Genomic DNA, 21,230 nt, shown 5'->3' with positions numbered 1-21,230 from the left:
GGACCTTATCATACTAATTTTTATTCTTTTTATCCTTTTTGGGTTTTATTCTCCTTTAGTTTAGCTTACAGTTTGAGCCTCGTTTTTTTCTTTATCCATCTCATCTATTCTAGTAACTACCAGACATAAAGACTTATTGTAAGACTGCAGTAATTAATAGAATGTGGCATTTGCACAATGGTAGACAAATATACCAATGAAAGAGAGAATAGAGAACCTAACAGCAGTCCCAAGCATACATACTTGATTTCTTTCAAATTTGGTTTTATAGAACAGTGAAGAAAGATTGCATTTTTTTTTAAAGGACTACATTTTTTAATATATCTGCTGACTCAGTTGGATCCCTATAGGAAAAATAAATAATATATACTGGACCTATACTGAACCTACCTTGCACCAGACAAACAAATAAATAAATAATTTCCAGGTGCATTGCAACTTTAAACACAAAGGACAAAACAATAAATTATAGAAGATAATTTGGAAAATACCTTCATGAATTCAGGGCAAGGGAACATTTCTTAAAATTTTGCAAAAAGCATCATCACTTATAGGAAAAGATTGATAAATTGGACCTATGGAATTTAAAAATTTCTGTTCATTAAAAGACATGAGAGTAAAAAGGCAAGTCGCACAGTAGGAGAAGATGTTTTCCCATATAAAAGCAACAAAGTCCTCAGATCTAGAATCAGTCACTAAGAAAAAGGAAGACAACTCTAGAAAAATGGAAAAATGACTTAAATTTTGTTTTAAGATTTTATTTTTAAGTAATCTCTGCACTCAATGTAGGGCTAGAAATTACTGCCCCACAATCAAGAGTCTCAAGCTCTACTGAGTGAGCAGCGAGCACTCCTAAAAAATGATTTAAATTTTTTAACAGGGGGGGAGTTGCAGGTAGTGAATACACATAAAAAAGTTGTTCAATTTTATTAGTTATCTAAAAATAAAACAAAATGACATATACACTTACATATGCTCCCCAAATGCTAAAATTTTTAAAAGACTGGCAGATTAATAAATGCAAAATGGATGAAAGACCTAAACGTGGGATAGGAAACCATCAAAATCCTAGAGGAGAATACAGGCAGCAATGTCTTTGACCTCTGCTGCAGCAACTTCTTACTAGACACATCTCTGGAGGTAAGGGCAACAAAAGCAAAAATGAACTATTGGGACTTCATCAAGATTAAAACTTCTGCACAGTGAAGGAAACAACCAACAAAACTAAAAGGCAACCTATGGAATGGGAGAAGATATTTGCAAATGACATATCAGATAAAGGGTTAGTATCCAAAATCTATAAAGAACTTATCAAACTCAGCCCCCCCAAAAATAAATGATCCAGTTAAGAAATGGGCAGAAGATATGAACAGACATTTTTCTAAAGGAGACATCCAGATGGCTAACAGACACATGAAAAGATGCTCAGAATAATATCAGCAGGGAAATACAAATCAAAACCACGATGAGATACCACCTCACCTCACAACTGGCTAAAATTAACAACACAGGGACAGCAGGTATTGGTGAGGATGTGGAGAAAGGGGAACTCTCTTACACTGCTGGTGGGAATGCAAACTGGTGCAACCACTCTGGAAAACAGTATGGAGGTTCCTCAGAAAGTTAAAAATAGAACTACCCTACAACCTAGCAATTGCACTACTATGTATTTACCCAAAGGATATAAAGGGGCTGATTCGAAGGGGCACATGCATCCCAATGTTTATAGCAGCATTATCAACAATAGCCAAATTACAAAAAGAGCCCAAACATCCACTGACAGATGAATGGATAAAGAAGACATGGTATATATATACATATATACACATATATATGTGTATATATATATATATATATATATATATATATATATAATGGAATATTACTCAGCTATCAAAAATAATGAAATATTGCCATTTGCAACAATGGGATTGGAGCTAGAGTGTATTATGTTAAGTGAAATAAGTCAGTCAGAGAAAGACAAATACCATATGATTTCACTCATAATGGAATTTAAGAAACAAAACAGATGAACATAGGGGAAGGGGGAAAAAAAGAGAGAGGGAAACATACCATAAGAGACTCTTAAGGATAGAGAACAAACTGAGGGTTGTTGGAGGGGATGGGCTAACTCGGTGATGGGTATTGAGGAGGGCAATTGTTGTGATGGACACTAGGTGTTATATGTAAGTGATGAACCACTAAATTCTACCCCTGAAACCAACATTACACTATATTTTAACTAGAATTAAAATAAAATAAAATAAAATAAAGTAAAATAAAATAAAATAGGTCATCAATAGCAAGTATTGTCAAAAAAGTATTGCTGGTAAGAAGCTATATTAATAAAATCACTATGGACAACTGCTGGCATTATCTTGTACAGTTGCAAATATGCATACCCAAATGCCCTGTAATTCTACTCTATGTTATGTACAATAGTGAAATATATGCACAATTGTACCAAAAGATATATATAAAAATATTCATAAATAATCATTCATCTTTGCCTCTTGAAACAATCCTGAGTTCCCTTAACAGTGGATGTCATTTGTAGACTGTAGCACATTTATTTATTTATTTATTTATTTATTTATTTATTTATTTTTAAGATTTTATTTATTTATTTGACAGAGAGAGAGCACAAGCAGGGGGAACAGCAGAGGGAGAGGGAGAAGCAGGCTCTCTGCTGAGCAGGGAGCCCAATGTGGGGCTCGATCCCAGGACCTCGAAATCATGACCTGAGCCGAAGGCAGATGCTTAACCGACGTAGCCACCCAGGCTCCCCTGTAGTATATTTATACAATAAAATATTACGTAGTGATGGAAATGCATGAACAGTGACTACCAACAACATGGATGAGTCTCACAAACATGACTGGCTACAAAGTGAGACTTGAAGGAATAGATGTATGGTTTTATCCATATGAAACTCAGAAAGGTAATATTTAATTATAAATTTACAAATGAGATAGTGGAGACAAAGGAGGAAGTAGTAACTGGGAGAGTATAAAAGAGAGGGCATTCTGGGGTGTTGGCAATATTCTGGACCTGGCTTAGTCATGCTTCATTGAGCTGTATATTTATGTGTTTTATAGTTTTCTATATGGGTTATACCTCTTAGAAAATATAATGTATAAATTAATACCTTAAAATATGATAAACATTTCCAGGAGTCAGCACCAAAACTTCTTTATATTTGTATTTACTTTTTTAAAAATACTTGTTTCTAACTTGCTATTAGGTAACATTGGATATATATTAACCATAAATCTAAAAAAATATTTCATCTGATTCTTTAATGCAAACAAAAATTTTGCAGTAATTCTCAACCTGCTTTATAAATCTCAGAATCAAAATCTCTATGGGCTATACTCATAACTTCCTCAAAGCCATTTGTGAAATAGCACAAGAGTAACAAACACTTCAGCTTTGGGTTTCTTTCTTAGTTTTATAAATCAGAAACTCTCAGTTTTGATAGGATGAATACCTTACTTTTTAACATTTCCCTCTCCTACCCCAAGTCAGTCTGGCAGCTTAAATGTGCAATTTTATTCCAATGGACCAAAAGGCTAGGTCCTACTGAATATAAAAAAAGGTGAGAGGTGAGAGGAAGCCTGAATTTTGAGAGTATCATTTCTGATAAGGTACATAAATAGATGTCCAGCAGTGATGGTGAAGAAAAAATGAGGCTAAAATATTGGATAATCTGCTTCCCTGTTGATTTTAAAAATATAATAGTGGCTTGCTGTAATTCAACCATGTGACTGCTCCAAGTCCCCTTACTTAAGACATGAATTGTTTTTAAAATCAAAGATGAAGTTTTCTCCTTGATATATCAATTGGTGGTTATTAGTATGTTAAGACAAATTCAGAATATTAATTTCATTGAATCATTGTGTAGTGCTATTTCCCAAATGATAATGAAAAACCAATACGAATTTATCAACTTTCTTTTGAGAAATTAAAGAAAAAATATGTATTTTCCCACTTTGTTTAGCTATTTCTTTTCTAATATACAAAAAAAAGGTTAAAAGCCATCTAACATTTTCAGTTGTAATTAGATATGCATTACCCACTTAACACATACTTCACAATTATCAGAGACTTTACAATTTCCAAATGAGTTTTTAAGTGTTATCTTTAAAGCTTTTTTTCCTGGTCTTAATTTCTTTTTCAGATATAAATGTACTTTATCACCGTATCATCAGGATCGTGTATAACTGTTTTTGCATTTCTTATGTATGAAAAAATTTTAAGGACATTTTAAACTGATCAAAGACCTCTATATTATGGCTTTTACCTGGATACCTTTTCTGTTGTGCTGTGACAATGGTTTTTATTCCGGTAGATTCCGTTTTACTTTCTCTATCTATAAATAAATACATATTTAAAAATTATTTTGAGTTGGAGATATGAGAAATTCTGGTCTGTTGTAGGTTGGGTGACCTTGGGCAAGTAACAGAGTTCCCCCACCTTGAATTTCTCCATCTGTCAAACACAGTTTAGAATAGCTTACAAGTATAGAATAAAGATGAATGGCATTGCAGATGAAAATCCTTTGCATTCCTCAGGAAAAAAAATTATGATGATTCTAAATGCCTATATTTATAGCCCTTTAAAATGAATTATTATTGCATTTTAACCTTGAGCCCTCTAAAATCATCCCTCTGATGTGGAGCAAGAATTCCTTCACCCCATGTTACAAGTGTGAAAACTGAGGTTTGGAGCATCCCTAAATATGTGTAGTGAGGTTTTGATAATATTAGTAATATCCCTAATGTATCACACTAATATTTTTATAGGAAAAGTATGTGGCATTTTCAAACTACATTTTATAAACAACTTCAAAATCCTTAATTTCGTTCAAAATATTTCCATTATTCTGGGAATAAATACTGATGTCCCAACCAACTATTATATCATAGTTGCATAGCCAGGTCTCTGCTGAGCAATCCATTAACAACTCACAGTCACCCTTACCCTCTGCTCTACATTTAATAACTATTTGTCCTGATACCAATCCTATATGAAGTGAGTAATATTAACACCCCATTTTATGCATGAATTAACACTTGTGCACAATGTCACATTGACTGGAGAATATTCTTCAAACAGAGACAATCTGCCTCTGGTGCCTCTGCCTAAAAGCATCACAGTATGATGGATTTTTGTGTGTTTCTTTGGCATTTCATAGTATCACTCAATCATCCCATTGTTTAGATTGGGCTTGAATATAAAGAGCCTCCAAAATTTGGATGTACCTGCCTCCAAATTATTTTCAAGCTTTTTCCTAGAAAACTAGTCATTTTATAAAGATGGTCTTTTGCATTTTTGTTATCATGCCTGGTCTTTTGTCAATCTTCTCATATTTTCTTTACCTGGGCTTGTTCACACATTTGCATCTCCTCTTGGATCGACTTTCATCCTGAATGTTCTTCAATGCACTTGTATCAGGAACACAAACTGATATTTCAATGCCTAAGTCAAGCCACATTGCCTTTGGAAGACTTCTATTGCCCTTTTCCCAATCCAGGCAAACCTTACTATTCCCTACTCTGGGCTGCATTATAGGTTAAGTCTACTTCTCTTACTTCACCTGGTATTTTTTTAAGGAGGTTCGGTGGGCAGCAGGGATGTGGACTCTACATTCTGACTGCATGGGTTTAAATACTGACTCTGCCACTTAACTATTTGTGTGATACGGGGCGAGTTACTTAATTCTTCTATGCCTCAATCTGCTCATCTGAAAATAACGTCATAGGGTTATTCTGAGGCTCACTGGAGTTAATTTACATAAAGAGTGTAGAACAATGCCTGCTCTATAACATGTACTCTAGAAATGTTAGCAATTTCTTTCTTTTCTTTTTTTTTTTTTAATTGTGCTTAAGGTTTCAGCTCTGTAAAGACAGGGAGTAGCTGTTTCTTATTTATCATTTAATCGTTAGGCCCTAGCACAGGGCTAGATGCATATAAATAAGGTGTTTTCTGGGTGGTTGGTGGATGAATAAATGAATGGCCAGTTAGGAGGCTCCAGTGTAGGTCTGCAATAATGGGACAACCTTATTTGAAATGGTATCTGTGATTAAATATTAAACAGTGCATAACCAAAAAGTCCTATTCATGAGTAACTTTTATCCCAAATGTTTATCTATTCATTAGTAGAGCTGTATTATTACAAGAATCTCAAAAAAAAAAAAAATACAGCTCAGTGAAATCATAGGTTTATTTCAAAACACCTATCTTTTTTTCTCAAGGCTGACATTTTAAACAGCAATGACAGATGCAATGTTCTCTCACACAAGTACAGAGTAATTCATTAACATACATATGAAAGGAAGAAGTCTACATTCAACCTTTACTACCAAAGTCCTTGAAAAATAAAAGAAATTCAAAGCAGCTACAAGTGTAACTTGTAAAAAGTCAAACTGGTTTTTATCATTCAAGAACACCAGGTTGGTAGCAGGAGCTTTTGGTAACTAGACACCTGCTGAATTTGCTTTAGGGTTGAGGTTGGGGGGAAGAAGGAAATGCTTAAAATAGAAATCTACCTGAAATGACAGAATCTTATGTAGAAGAACTGAAGGGGACTTTTGTAATCAAATAATTCAAAACATACCTTTAATAAGTCCACAGAGATGAATGTCTTGTCTGGGTAACAGAGCTGGTTAAAGGCAGATTTGATTTAGGAGTACATTTTATAATAGATATTTTTGTGTACATGGGCTGCATTTTAGCATGGTTTCATGGTGGGATGAATCAGGATGAGGCAAAAAGTAACAGGCTGAGCCTAAAATAAACTCTGAGGGTGTTTCTGAATTGCTGAACATCAGGATGGAAGTTACAAACAAAACCCATCAATTATCTAGAGGTATGTACCTACAGAATCTTTCCCAGGGACAGGTTAGGTTCTGAAAGGCTGTTCATAGTTCATTTGTTCTGAAGGTCAAAGTGACACTATGCAATATGCAATTGACTGCCAACCGATAGGAAGCAGAGTTGTTAATACAATTTTATTTTGATGTATAGCTTTGTTCTTACTATAGGAATTCATATGAGTAGGGCTTCTGGACCTAATTTTTCTATCAATAAGTAGATTGAATATCTTATATTAAATGTTTAGTGTCTGTCTTACTTTGGGTCCCTTAGAAGCAGAGCCTGAGGCGGACATTCACGTGCATATGATTTAGAGAGAGAACATTCCCATGAGAAAGGGAGGGAGGAAAGCAGAAGAGAGCCTGGGAAGGAGCTAAGCAAGAAGGGGTTGGTTCTCAGCTGTTTTCTGGCTTCAGCCTGATCCCAAGAGAGTCTGGGGCATAAATGATAGACCAGGTGCTGCTGTGCTCATTAAAAGCTGAGGATGGGCACGCTGTCCGTTAAGTGGGATCTGGACAGGGTTTCAAAAGCATCTACCACCAGACTTATTGTGAAACTAACTGTCCTGAAGATATGGCTTAATATTTAGGCAATTACTATGCCAACAGCAAATTAAGCAAAACAAGAAGCACATGAGTTTTGTGTGGGCAGTGTTTGGGAAGGATACTATAACATGAAAGGCATGCCCTTAAGAGTCTCAACTTTTATATTCAAGTTTCAGTTGGTTCTCTAACAATGGACCTTTAAAAAGCCCCCATCTCAGTGAGCCTCAGGCTTCTAATCTGCAAAATAGGAACACTATCATCTATCTCTTATGCTGTTTGCCTAGCTCAAGAAAGTTAACGTACGTCAAAGCACCTAAAAGTCTTGAAAACAAGAGAAGGAACTAACTAGTCCAGAGGAGTTTTAAAATGTAAAATAGAAGATTTTTCTATGAGTAAGTACAGCAGTTTGAAATATGTAAATGTTTGGCCAAATTGAGGGAAGTAATTAAAAGTAGCAAGAAGAATTAGAGCTATCATTTCACAAATGTCTATAAAGCACCGGCTTTGCAATCCAGGTCATTATCCTGCAGCCGATGCTATAATTTCCATTGTATACATTTCATAACAGAGGCTTACCATTGTTCAGAGGTGGCCTGATTTTACCACTAGATTTTTGACAGAGATAGAATTTGAACTCAGATCTGTCTGTATCGAAAATCTTAGCATTCAACTACTGTTATTATCCAGCCTACAAAAAGCCTTTTCTACCAAAATGGGCATTGTTGGAAATTTATGAAGGTGGTGGTGAGGATTTCAAATTAAACTGAAGATACAGGTCTTGCACTTTAGGAACTTTCCATTTGGCTGGAGACTAGCATTCAGATTCTACTTGCTGTGTAAAAAGAACCAGAGCAGATACTTAATAAGAAAAACTTATTCTTTTTCTTTTCTTTTAAGAATTATGATGGAGAAAAAAATCCAAATGAAATGATTACTTTATTCCACTGAGTTCTGATGATACTATTTTTTAAAATAGTAATAAAAGACACATAACATAAAATTTACCATTTTAATCATTTTAAAGTGTACAATTTAGTGGAACTGAACACATTCAGATTGTGTAATCATTACTACCATTCATCTCCAGAAATTTTCATCATCGCAAACTGAAACTCTGTATTAATTAAATGCTGACTCTGGATTCTTCCCTCGACCCTGTCCCTAGCAGTCACGACTCTGCCATCTGTCTCTACCAATTTGCCTTTCTAGTTACCTCAGATAAGGGAAATCATATAATATTTGTCCTTTTGTGTCTGGCTTATTTCATTTAGCAGGATGTTGTGCTTATTCCTTTTTTAAAGTTGGATAATATTCTATTCTACACATACACACACTACATCTTCTTTATTTATGTTGATGGACATTTGGGTTGTTTCTACCTTTTAACGATTGAGAATAATGCTGCTATGCATATGGATATACAAATATCTGTTCGAGTCCTGCCTTTAATTCTTTGAGGTATATACGCAGAAGTGGAATTGCTGTGTCATGTGGTAATTCTGTTAAATTTTTTTTTTGAGGAACTGCTATACTGTCTTTCACAGTAGCTCTACCATTTTACATTCCAACCACCAATGCACAAGCATTCCAATTTTTCCACATTCTTGCAAATATCTGTTATTTGCCAGTGTGTGTGTGTGTGTGTGTGTGTGTGTGTGTGTGTGTGTGTGTTTTAATAGCAGCCATCCTAATGCGTGTGAAGCAGTATCTTATTATAGTTCTGATTTACATTTTCATAATGATTAGTGATATTGAGTGTGTTTTCATAGGAAAACTTATTCTTGATTAAGTATGTCCCTTTTCTCTCTTGTTTCTCTCTCTCTCTTCCCTTTCTCTCTTTCTTTAAGAATAAACACAATTTGTCTATAGATTTACAGTACTTTCTTTGGATGAAATTGCAGAAAACCTATATTGCAAAATTAATATCTATATTTTAAAATGAGATCAGGACAAAAGGATTTGTAAATAGAGGCTCCTGGACTGTAAATCACCAACACTTTTTTGAATCATTCCTAAGATCCTCGTGTAAACCACCTTGAGTAAACCATGGAGAGTTGTACAACAGTGGGTGGCAAAGTTAAATCTGGCATTTTCACCTTTTTTAAAGCTGTACTTTACTACACAGATTGAACAAATGACTGAAGTGAGTTCACAGGGTACTTATGAGACACAGGAGATGGAAGGAAATAATTCTAAATTACTAAAATGTGCTGGTTATGCTTAGGGTTGGTTCAAATGAAGAGAGATAATTACACTTAAGTAAATCTCTCCCTGGACCCAGCAGGAAACACTTCAGGCATATGGCACCACTACAGGTCCTGGACAGAGAAACAGGATGGTGTGGTTCTTGTTTTTGTTTCCCTAAATTTCAGACTTGGAACCTAAAATCCTTTAAGTTTTCAGAAGAAAGATCAGTTAATGGATGTAGCCCATCCTGCTTTCTGCATGAATAATAAAAGAAATGCTTTTAGAGATTAACAGTCATACACCTTCAACCCAAAAAGGAACATTTTATGAAGAAACAGGAAAGTCAGTGAAGACAGATTTGATTTCTCCCACTCATCCAAATAAAAGTATACAATTTCTTCTTAATTTAAACCTTTTCTTTTTTTTTTTTTAGCAAACATATTGTAACTTAAAGAGACTCCTAGTTACACGTAACTTTTTTTTGAAAACTTATTTATTTATTAGAGAGAGAGCAAGCACAAGTGGGAGGGGCAGAAGGAGAGGGGGAGAGAATCTCAAGCAGACTCCACGCTGAGTGCAGAGCCCAACATGCGGGTCTCGATCTCATGACCCTGAGATCACGACCCCAGCCGAAACCAAGAGTTGAACGCTTTAACCCACTGCGCCACCCAGGTGCCCCTAGTTACGTGTATTTTTAAACAGAAAAAGGATAAGAAATAATAATGTAGGGAATTTAAAGACACATTTTTCTTTAAAAAGGGGATGAAGAAGAGGAAATCTACAGTTTTGTTAAGCACAGTGCGTTAACTTTAGGTATAGGTATTCAGTTGTCATGAATAGATAGAATCCATAGCTCTAGAGACACTCAAGGAGACATTTTCCTCTCCCAGGAAGTCAAATTTTCTCTATCAGAAAGTCAAATTTATCCTACAGAATCTGATCCAACTCATGTGTATCTTCTAGGGTCACATCCTATCCAAGCAGGAGAAATGAATAATTACTGTGGCAGAATCATTCAAAATCTCTAGAGCAATTATTTATTTCTACAATATAAGTTTCTGATCAGCATTTTGTTCTTTTATTTTTCCAAATGATGATCTTGGGCAAAATGCACAAACCAAGTACTGTGATTATCTTTATCCTAAGTTTCAAAATAGTCCCCAGCCTTTGTTCATATTCCACTTAGCTCCATAAACTTTGGTGTTTTCTATTTCCACATATATAAATGCATTCAGATACATTTAGCAATGTATGTGTGTACATATATGTGTGTCTGTGTATATATGAATATACATATACATATATGTGTTTGTGTATGTACCTATAGAATGCTTGTGTATATATACACACATGACTAAATACACACATGAACACACATGCACACACACACACACACACATATTCAGAAACAAGACCATTCCCAAAATGGCCAACATAAGGGGAAGTGTACATGAAGCAAGGAATCTTCAGAACACAAGACCTGCAACGGGAAACAGACTCAATTATTAATTCATGTATCTACTGATGACTACAGTAGTTCTGCAAGACAGGCTCTGGATATATAGTTCATTAATAAAATTTCAAAACAATTATTTTTTCAAAATAACAGACAGAATATCCCTTTTCCATGAGCACCCAAAGGATTAGCTGCTAATTTGTTGGCCTCCTGATATGTCCTCTTGGTGGGCAGGGGTAGAGGAGGGATAGGGGAGGAGGTGTAAAGAGAGAAAAAGAAAAAAAAAGACAGAGAGAGAGAAATTCAAGTCTCCTCTTCCGTCTACATCAACAGATATAATTACTTTCAATCAAGGCTATTCCTGGATCCAATATGAAACATTTCAGTCCCTGGAAACACTACATATAAAGGATATAAGAGGCAGTATGTCTATTGTTCATCTGCTAATGTCCTCAAATGTCACCAGGGTAATTACTTGGATGACATTTATGTGATGCAGCTGGACATTGTTACAGTTAATACAAAGCCTGCCTTTGGCAACCACTTTATTTCCACCTACATCAAACTGTGGGTGCATAATCACTTTTCCTGGGAGAACACCCACCTCCCCCAAAAGACATCTTTACCCTCAGCTTTTTCTTCCTGTGCTCTGAACACTAATATATAATGCAAAAGAAGAAGAAAAAAAAAGAAAGAAAAATAGTAATAAGTCATATATCTTTTTCTTAATATTTACATCTGGAACTTTTAGAGATGTTTCGAAACATAATTTATAAAATATAATAACACTGATATTTTCTTCCTTTTTTAAAGAGGATTTTGACTATCCCCCAGAGAGAATTCATAAAATGCATAGTTAAAATTTTTTACCTCCATAAATTAATCACTCTCAAAGAACAGATGATTAGCAAAGCCAGATTTTTTTCCTAATATGAATGTAAAATATTGTATTAAAAAAACACAGGGATTAGATTGTCCCCCACAAACTCACATGCAAATTGGAGCTTTGCCTTCCGACTCAGAATTGTCCCCAAAGCGTTGGTGGCCAGGCACTGGTACATGCCAATATCTTGATCTGTACGGGGGCTACTGATTGCCAAATTGCCTCCATCCAACCTGTGGTGATAACTCATGGTAAAATCAATATCTGTGCCATTTTGCTTCCACCTTCAAGGAAAAAAAATCAAATTATGTTATAATATACAGAGTTGACCACTCCTAATCTTAAACAACATGAGGTTGTAACTGCTAGGGCCATTTATGCATGCATGTATGTATGTATGTATGTATGTATGTATTTGCTAGGATCATTTAAAACAAGAACAACAACAAACAACAAACATGATTACACATGGAGACAATTTTTCAGTTTCACCAAAGATGACTATATTCAGTAGCTCAGTGATATTAATAACTAGGTTATTTGAAAGATCTTCCACTCTTTATGAATCACAAACATTCACCCACATTGTGTACAAAGAGGCAACATAACTCGACATAAGAAATAAAGCTGAAACATTCAGTCGAAGATACTGGCCATTCTATTCTGTTAGCGACTTTTCAAATAACATATACCATACCTGAACCCCCACAAGTGATACTAAAAAATAGGACATTGAAAATGGTTTAGAGATAGAAATCCAAGAAGCATATATTACAAATGGCATAAAGAAAGCCAGCAAAGATTTCCCAATGCCAAGTTGAGGCTGATAACAAAACAATAATAACCTGCCTACTTTAGAACATGATTGTCTCTGTTCATCTTTTACTTGGAAAATTAATCACACTGAATATATTTCAACAGTACTTAGAAATGCCAACCTAAAATTATACTTTAACAAAAAAATGCAATTTGGGAGGTTTTTATTTTAGGCAGCAAAAAGTCTCTTGGTTTACCTATTAGTCAATAATCTTTTGGTACATGAATTAAGTAGCAGAAGGGCCTTACAGTTATATTTATTTTCAAAGAACTGTAAGATGTTTTAGAAAATTCCATTTGATTATTTTAAGATGAATAAATACCCAGTAATAATCTCTAACCAAACCTACTTCACCCACCTTTCACCCTATAACTTGTAGAAAAACAAAGGAATGGCTTTACCCTATGGAACATAGCTGATTTCCAAACCACGTATATTTGGAATGGCAGCTTTGTTATGATCTTCCCTTTCATGCTAAAATCATATTAAAAATATTTTGATGAGGGTGGCTAACTGTATAAAAGAAATTACATTTTAGTATTCTTCCAAATGTCATTGACTTCTTTAGGAACATCTTGAAAAATCCAAATGTCTACCATAGTAGAAAAGAAATACAAACTTAGGTAATCCTCCACCATATGAAAGATGAGAAGTGATTGACGAAATATCAAACCAATCAGAGGTTTTCAATCAACTTTAAAATTATTTAGCCAATTCTTGTGTACCTCAACTTCCTTTTAATAAAAAGAAGTTGAAAGACAACAGCCAAAACCAGTGTGTTTCATTTGCCTGAATTTTGTCAATTTTTTTTTCTAGAGAAATCTGTACAGTTTTTTGTTCTCAATGTTTGGAGGAAAAAAATATAGAAACGTTTTCTTTTTTAGGCCTATCCCAAGACTCTAATATTCTTCTCACTAGCTCTATAATACCGTCTTTCACAATTTGCTTACAGGGCATGATCTTTGGACCTCCATGTTCCCTTTCATTTTCAAAGCAAAGGATATACCACATTTAGTTTGCTAGCTCTCTTTAATTTTGGAATCAATCGCTGAAATAACTGCTGTCATCATTACATGCTCCTAATTAAGCTTGGTAATTGTTTTTCAACACAAATTCAAAGTTGTTGGCTTAGCTGCAGCAAATGAATTTTTCACAGTATCCCCATAATCGTTCTAATCACTATGGTACAATGATTATTAAACTGTGCATATAGATCAGGGGTTCAGCTCCTGGTATGGGCTTTGTCCTAATTAATATGTTTAAATCAATGGAGGAATAGTATTAATGAATTCAAGTGATTGTCATAAACACATTACTGATAGGATTGCATACCTAGGAGAATTTTCCTACAATGCAAAGTAGGACATATGCTTTAAATGATTATTTTTAGCATCTGCATTAATATCATATTAATGCCAGGAAACATAATGAATTTGAACTAAAATCTTGACCTTTTTCTGGAGAACATCCTTTAATATTAAGTAGTTAAGCCCTGTATCAAGAATATAATGGCTTGGGGCTATGTTTGTTGTCCTTAGATAATATGCGTGTGTGTGTGTGTGTGTGTGTGTGTGTGTGTGTGTGTGTGTGTGTGTTTCAGAACTAGGCCTTGTTTTAGAATTATATTGAGTGTTTGTTAAGAGTGTTTATTTCTGAGCCCATTCCTCGACTCCAAAATCTAAATTTGTAAGTCTCTGGGTGATTATAATGTGCACTAAATTTGACACCACTGACCTTGTGGAAAGAGTCCCTGGCCTAGCTTTGACATTCCCTTCCTGTGTATCCCTGGATGAGTCATCTAATTTCTCCAGAAGTCGTATCAATCAATTATAAAATTTGTACAATAATGTATATCCTGCTTTATCCCATGGGGTTGTTAAGAAGATGAAATGAGAAAATGAATGAAAAGAATGAAGGGCAGAGTGACTACTGCTATGATTTTTACTCAAAGACACCTAACCCTTCTCAGACTTAAGAATGTCTTCATGACTAGGATAGAGCAGACTAAATTAGAGAAAGGAACTTCCTGTGGTGATCAGGTCAAGAGGAGATCTGTCAGAAATCCTCCAGGACACTCAAAGACCTTCTTCTGATAGAGTGTATCTGGCACAGAAATCATTTATGTGTGTGTTGCTTCATTTTCCCAAATAAAATAAATATTCTGAGCTGGAAATAAGCTCATTGCTATCTGATTAGCTTAGACTTTTAAAGATAAGCAATCCCATCCAAGTACCAACTTTGGGTAACCCATCTTCCTTCCTTTTACAAAGCTTCCTCTTTAATTCTCATGTGTTCCCTGGTCTGTAAAAAATTAAGAGTGATCTTTTCCACAGGAAAGATTTGTTCACCCTTGTCTCACATTTCTGTACTTTTACAAGTGCACTGAAATCCTATTTGTTCATGTGTGTTCACTTCATGGGAAGTGACTAGAAGACAAGTTGCTTTTAAACTATTTCCAAAGTTATGCTTTAGATATTGCTTATTTTCCCCCATGAGACTTATTTTCCTAAAGAGAAATTACTAAAAGAAGGAAAACATGTGGGGTGGAGGGATGGGGTAACTGGGTGGTGGACATTAAGGAGGGCATGTGATGTAATGAGCACTGGGTATTATATAAGACTGATGAATCACAGACCTGCACCTCTGAAACCAGTAACACATTATGCATTAATTTAAAAAATAAAATAAAATAAAATAAAAATAAACTCCATGAGGGCTGGAAAAAAACAATAAAAACAAAGTAAAGTGGAAAAAAAAAAAAAAGGCCTATGGATCTCTGCCAGACTGCAGCAGACTGTTCATTTTATCCAGTTAACCACTGATCACCTTCTCTCACTTACTTGAACTGATGTTTTGATTCTGATTCTGCTTTTGCCCTCTTCTGTGAGGCTATGAAACTTAGTATTGAGTTCTGTTCTTTCCAGCCACACAATCTTCCTTGCTATTTTTTGGACATTGTGCTAACCTAATTTAAAAATTGATTTTGGGACATCTGGGTGGCTCAGTCAGTTAAATGTCTGCCTTTGGCTCAGGTCATGATCCCAGGGTCCTGGGATGGAGTCCCACATTGGGCTCCTTGCTCAACGGGGAGCCTGCTTCTCCCTCTGCTTGCCACTCCCCCTGCTTGTGCTGTTTCTCTCTCTGGCAAATTAATAAAATCTTAAAAAAAATTAAAAATTGATCTTAACAAGCCAACTAGAGAAAATATGTATGAACCAATCTGGGAAGGTTGAATACTAGAGAATATTGGATAATATTAATGAATTATTGATAAATATTTAAGTATGATAGTGATATTGTAGTATGTCAAAGAAAAGTGTTCCTAACTCTGGAAATACATACTCAATATTTAGGAAAAAAAAGAATAAGGAAAACATGTCTTAAATCAACCACACCCTCACATTATGGATAAGGAAGCTGATGACAAGACAGAGAAATGATTGTTCCAAAGTCACATATTAAATATCAGAGCTGTGACTAGAAATGATAACTCTTCATTCTAATCAAAGGCTCTTTCACATGACTTCACAGTATATTCAAATTATCTCAAATAATGTTAGAATGTCTATCATAAAGATTTTCCCTCTATTACACACATGCACGCTCACACACACACACACACACACACACAGGTTATGAATGAGTTTTTTTAATAAAATTTAAGTTAGAAAGGGTCATATTAAAACTAAAATTTCACATTTTGTTGCTAATGTGCATTATCTGAAATATCTCTGCCCTTTGCTTTATTATCATGGAAATTGGATCTGAGTCTGACATTTAAGCATTAAAAACAGCTCTTTTTTCACGCTCTTTCCAAAGCCTCTTGCCTATGTGTATTTTATGTTATAATATTAGAGATGAGCTAAAACAGGTTAAGGGGATTGAAAATAAGAAGCTAAATTACCTGTCTTTAGCCTACTAATTTACAAGTCTGTTAGAAACAGAAGCCTTTAACAACAGTGAAATTTGTAGTCTCTTCATTCAGAATATTTCTTCATAAGTAAAAACTAATGAGCAAATTGTCATGAGATCCACTACTTTACATTTTTCTGCTTGTTACAAGCCAATTATATAACTGATTGATGATTTATCTTATCTATACTTAGCAAATATTTCTTATTTTACAGGAATTCATGTATAGTTTATCCTCTAATAAACCCTACCAATGGTGATGATCAATCAAGTTGGCTCTCAAAAATAAAATTACAAGTTTAACTGTGAAAAATGTATTAATCAGATTTTTATATATTTAACCATACATTAAATTAAATAAGACCAATGAGTGTTTAAGGCAAACAAACAAACATACAAACCCTGAATTGAGAGAACCAATTTATAAAGTAAATGATCACCTAACTGATGGGCTTCATTTGTTTGGGTATGTTACAGATAGGGAAGCTTTAGTAAGTAATGAGAAGACATAGCTTTTCAGTTCCTTTGTTGTAAAAAAAAAAAAAAAAAATGCCGAAGTAAGTCCAATAAAATACAAGGTGAGAGTTGTCTCTAACTTTGTGCATTTAAACCATTTATTAAATTAACTAGACATTTTAAGATCAAAATATTTATACATATAAATATGATATTTCTAATGCAACATAAAAAAGTAGGCAAAACCAGTTTATTTTGCTAAAATGGACTGAAATTGTTACTTTTCATGTGTATCAATTCAATTTCACTGCTAAAAATTAGGCTTAAAAAATGCTTTTAGAACACAAAGCTACAACAGTCATTTTAATATTTATTGTCTTTCCTGATATTCACATTGCATATGCAGTTCTTACCAACAAAATATCCTTATTATTTATACAAGCATGGTATATACATGTATATGTTTTTAAATTTGTGAATTCCACTCACAATGTGGATCAAATTCTGCCTTTTTTGTTGTTGTTGTTTAGAGAGAGAGAGAGAGCACGTGCACATGCATGCTTGCTCGGGAGTAGGGGAGGGACAGAAGGGGAGAGAGAGAGAATCTTAAGCAGTCTTCATGCTCAGTGGGGAGGCCCATGCACGGATTGATCTCATGACCCTGAGATCATGACCTGAGCAAATCAGGAGTCCAACACTTACCCGACTGAGCCACCCAGGCACCCCTCTGCTTTTATTGTAACCTCGTAAGAACAAAAACGTTACTGACTCTTCCTTCCTGTTATTCTACAGGTAATATGTGAGAAACAAACACAATTTTTTTCTACTTGCCCAGAAAAAAAAAAGACCTTTTTCTGCTTTGAGGGTACATAGCTGTCTTCAACATGTATTTCTAAAATCAGTGCTTTTTGGGCAATGGGATATGCCGGTGGAGTCACAGAAATTGATCTGATAAAATAAAAAGTCTGCATCTTGTTTAAAATTGTTTAGGGGAATATTTTCACAGTCATTGTAACTGGGAGAACTGAGCCTGTAGCCCCAAATTGGGGGAAGAAAGCAGCTTCTACTTTAGAGTCTTTCAAATTAAAGAAGCAAATCTTTTCCTTTTCTTGCTTTTCCCATCCTTTCTATTTCTCTTTCTTGCTTTCTTCCTATCTTCTTGTGCCTCTTTTTCCTTGTCTATTTTTTCCTTCCCTCTCTCCCTCCATCTTTCTGTTCCATTTCTTTTCTCTTTTTTCCTTTCCTTTCTTTCTTTTTCCTTATTTCTCTTCCCCCCCCCAACTCTAGCCATAATATGGCACTCCATGGCACCAATCTCAAGAATAACTCTTCTAAGTCAATCTAATGAATAAGACAGAGTCCTGGGCAAGGGGTAAGGTAGTTATCACCTGGAAAGTGGAAGGAGGGAACACTTGAGGATACTGAAAATGTATGTATCTATTTGAGTGGTGGGCACCCAGCTATATACCCATGTAAAAAATCACTGACTGAGCTGCATCCTTCAAATTAGGTAAGTCTAAGCACTTTATTGTATGTATGTTTTACATCCAAGACAAAGAAAAAAACAGTGTTGTGCCCAGAGCTAGGAGTTTACCTATAATGAGGTGAAGGGTAACCACTGGCGGCACAATTCAAGATGATTTCAGATTTTGATAAATCCAAAGGAAAAATAACATCTTGTGGCTCCTGGGTAAAAATAGGATGACTCAAAAGACCAGCACCTGAAAACAGAAGAGTAAACACCATGTGAAACATTTGACCCTGGTTTGAATGCAACTCTGTATTAGATATCAAGTCAATATACATTTTTTAAACTTTTATATTATTTATTTATTTATTTATTTATTTATTTGACAGAGAGAGAGAGAGAGAGAGAGACAGCTAGAGAGGGAACACAAGCAGGGGGAGTGGGAGAGGGAGAAGCAAACTCCCCGCTGAGCAGGGAGCCCGATACAGGGCTCGATACCAGGACCCTGGGATCATGACGTTAACCCGAAGACAGATGCTTAATGGCTGAGCCACCCAGGTACCCCAACTTTTATTTTGAAACAATCTCAAATACACAGAAAATCTTCTAAGAATAGTACAAAGAAATATTTTTTTTCTGAACCATTCAGAATAATTTTGCAAACCATTGCCATATCATCCCGAAAGACTTTTATATTTCCTAAAAAGTACATTCTTGTATATAAACTCAGTAAAACTATCATATTTTTTAAAAAAATAACATTGACTGAATACTAGTATCTAATCCATTTCATCATTTTTCTAATAAAATCTTTTAGAGCAAAAGGATCCAGTCCAGAATCACAATTTTCATTTAATTGTTTCTTTTTAGTCTTCTTCAGTGTGGGACAGTTCCCTACTCTTGATTTTTCTGACTTGGACATCACCAAAGATTACAAGGCAGTAATTTGGTAAAGTTTCACTCACTTTGGGTTTGTCTGAGCAGTCAGCTACCAAGGACAAGGTAGTGGACCTGGTAGGAGATGTATGTTGAGGGTACAGGTAATAAAAGGGTCTATGAAGACTTTAAAAAACAGTAATAAAACCAGTGAAAAATGGCTCTTATTTTTAAAAATTATCACCTTGAAGAAGACTCCTCGTCCATCTGCCAGAGTATATTGATCATATTGTCTTACCCTCTGTCCCCTGTTCCCTTCCCCAGCTGGGTGCTCCTTAGTGTCTGTTTCAGTATGATTAGATTCAGGAATACTGTGTGCTTTATACTGCGTCCTATCAGGTGGTACAGGACTTCTATTTGCCCCAAAACTGCTGAAGTTAACTTTGGTCACTGATTAAGGTACTGCCTGCCAGACTTCACTATAAAGTTACTTTCTCTCTCTCTCTCTCTCTTTTTAAAAGATTTTATTTATTTATTTAAGAGAGAGATTGGGGGCACAAGCAGGGGAGAAGGGCAGAGGAAGAGGGACAAGCAGACTCCCCACTGAGCAGGGAGCCTGACACAGGGCTCGATCCCAGGACCCTAAGATCATAATCTGAGCCAAAGGCAGATGCTTAAGTAACCTAGCCACACAGATGTCCACTTTTTTTCCTCTTTATAATTAGTAAGTATTTTGTGTTTAGGTATTTTTAAGATAATGCAAATATACTGCTCTTCATTGAACATTTAAGTGTTTTATTAATATATTTCTATCAAACTTGTCTACTATGTCAGTGTGAATCCATGAGTTCTAGTTTTATTAAACAAGTTATAAGCCATTAATATTATTTTGATGGCCAAACTGTCAATGATTTGGCCAGCAGGAGCCCATTTAAAGTGGTTTGTCTTTTTGACATGTGCCTATCATACTTTGAACTCTTCCTTACTTTCTGGTACAAGAAAGTGTTCCAGAATTATCTTGTGTATCTCCTACCCTCACCATGGAAGTAGTCTCCGCACCTCCCCGCCCCCCCCCCCCACCCAACCACCAAGGAAACCTGGATTCTTTTATTAGAGAATGGTATTTAGAAACCATGATCTGGATGCAAAGTGTACTCAATGTTATTGAGGTGTTCTTTTTCTGAGGCCTTCTCATTCAGCATGTGTCTATGTGTATAGACATATTTATGCATTTGTTCAATTCCCCTGTATATAACTAATCTCCAGTTACTGCTACCACCTTTGTAAAGGTCCTTGTCACCCTACACAGGTTCTGACATGTGCTCCCAAGTTTATTCCCACACCTGCCCTGAAACCACTTATTGGGCTGTCTCCTCCCTTCTCACCTCCCTCAGGTTCTGACCTTGTGCAGCAGCCCATCCTTTGTGGATTCTCTTTCACTTCACTTGACCTCTGACACGCTGTGCATGGTCATATTCCAAAGTGCATAATTTTCTCACATCCTTCAGATATAACAATGCACACTGAACACCCCTTCCCTATGGAGACTGTCCTCACTCTGCTTGGTTCCAACACCAGAATCCAGGTTTCCACCTTCATCACCCTCTCCTGGCAATGGAACCCTCCTGAGCCTTCTCAGACTCTGATATCCTGGGCCAGATTACCCCACCATAGGCATCCTTATTGCCTTTATCGAACTCTGCCTCTTCGCCACTGAACCAACACTGCCCTACCCTTTACCCTGCAAGGATATG

The 21,230-nt window shown here is 35.5% G+C and overlaps 1 protein-coding gene across 1 annotated transcript in view; it reads right to left on the bottom strand.

Annotated features, from left to right (window-relative positions):
- Positions 1-21,230, bottom strand: part of CNTN6 (contactin 6) — a 273,814-nt gene that overhangs the window by 133,542 nt on the left and 119,042 nt on the right. The window contains 2 exon segments of the mRNA XM_027587787.1: positions 12,056-12,231; positions 18,727-18,853. Coding sequence (XP_027443588.1) covers positions 12,056-12,231; positions 18,727-18,853 — 303 coding nt within the window.

The sequence above is a fragment of the Zalophus californianus genome, chromosome 1 (genome assembly GCF_009762305.2).
Source record: "Zalophus californianus isolate mZalCal1 chromosome 1, mZalCal1.pri.v2, whole genome shotgun sequence".
Taxonomy (NCBI): Eukaryota; Metazoa; Chordata; class Mammalia; order Carnivora; family Otariidae; genus Zalophus; species Zalophus californianus.
The sequence above is the reverse complement of the archived record's forward strand: the minus strand, read 5'-3'. Positions and strand labels throughout refer to the sequence as shown.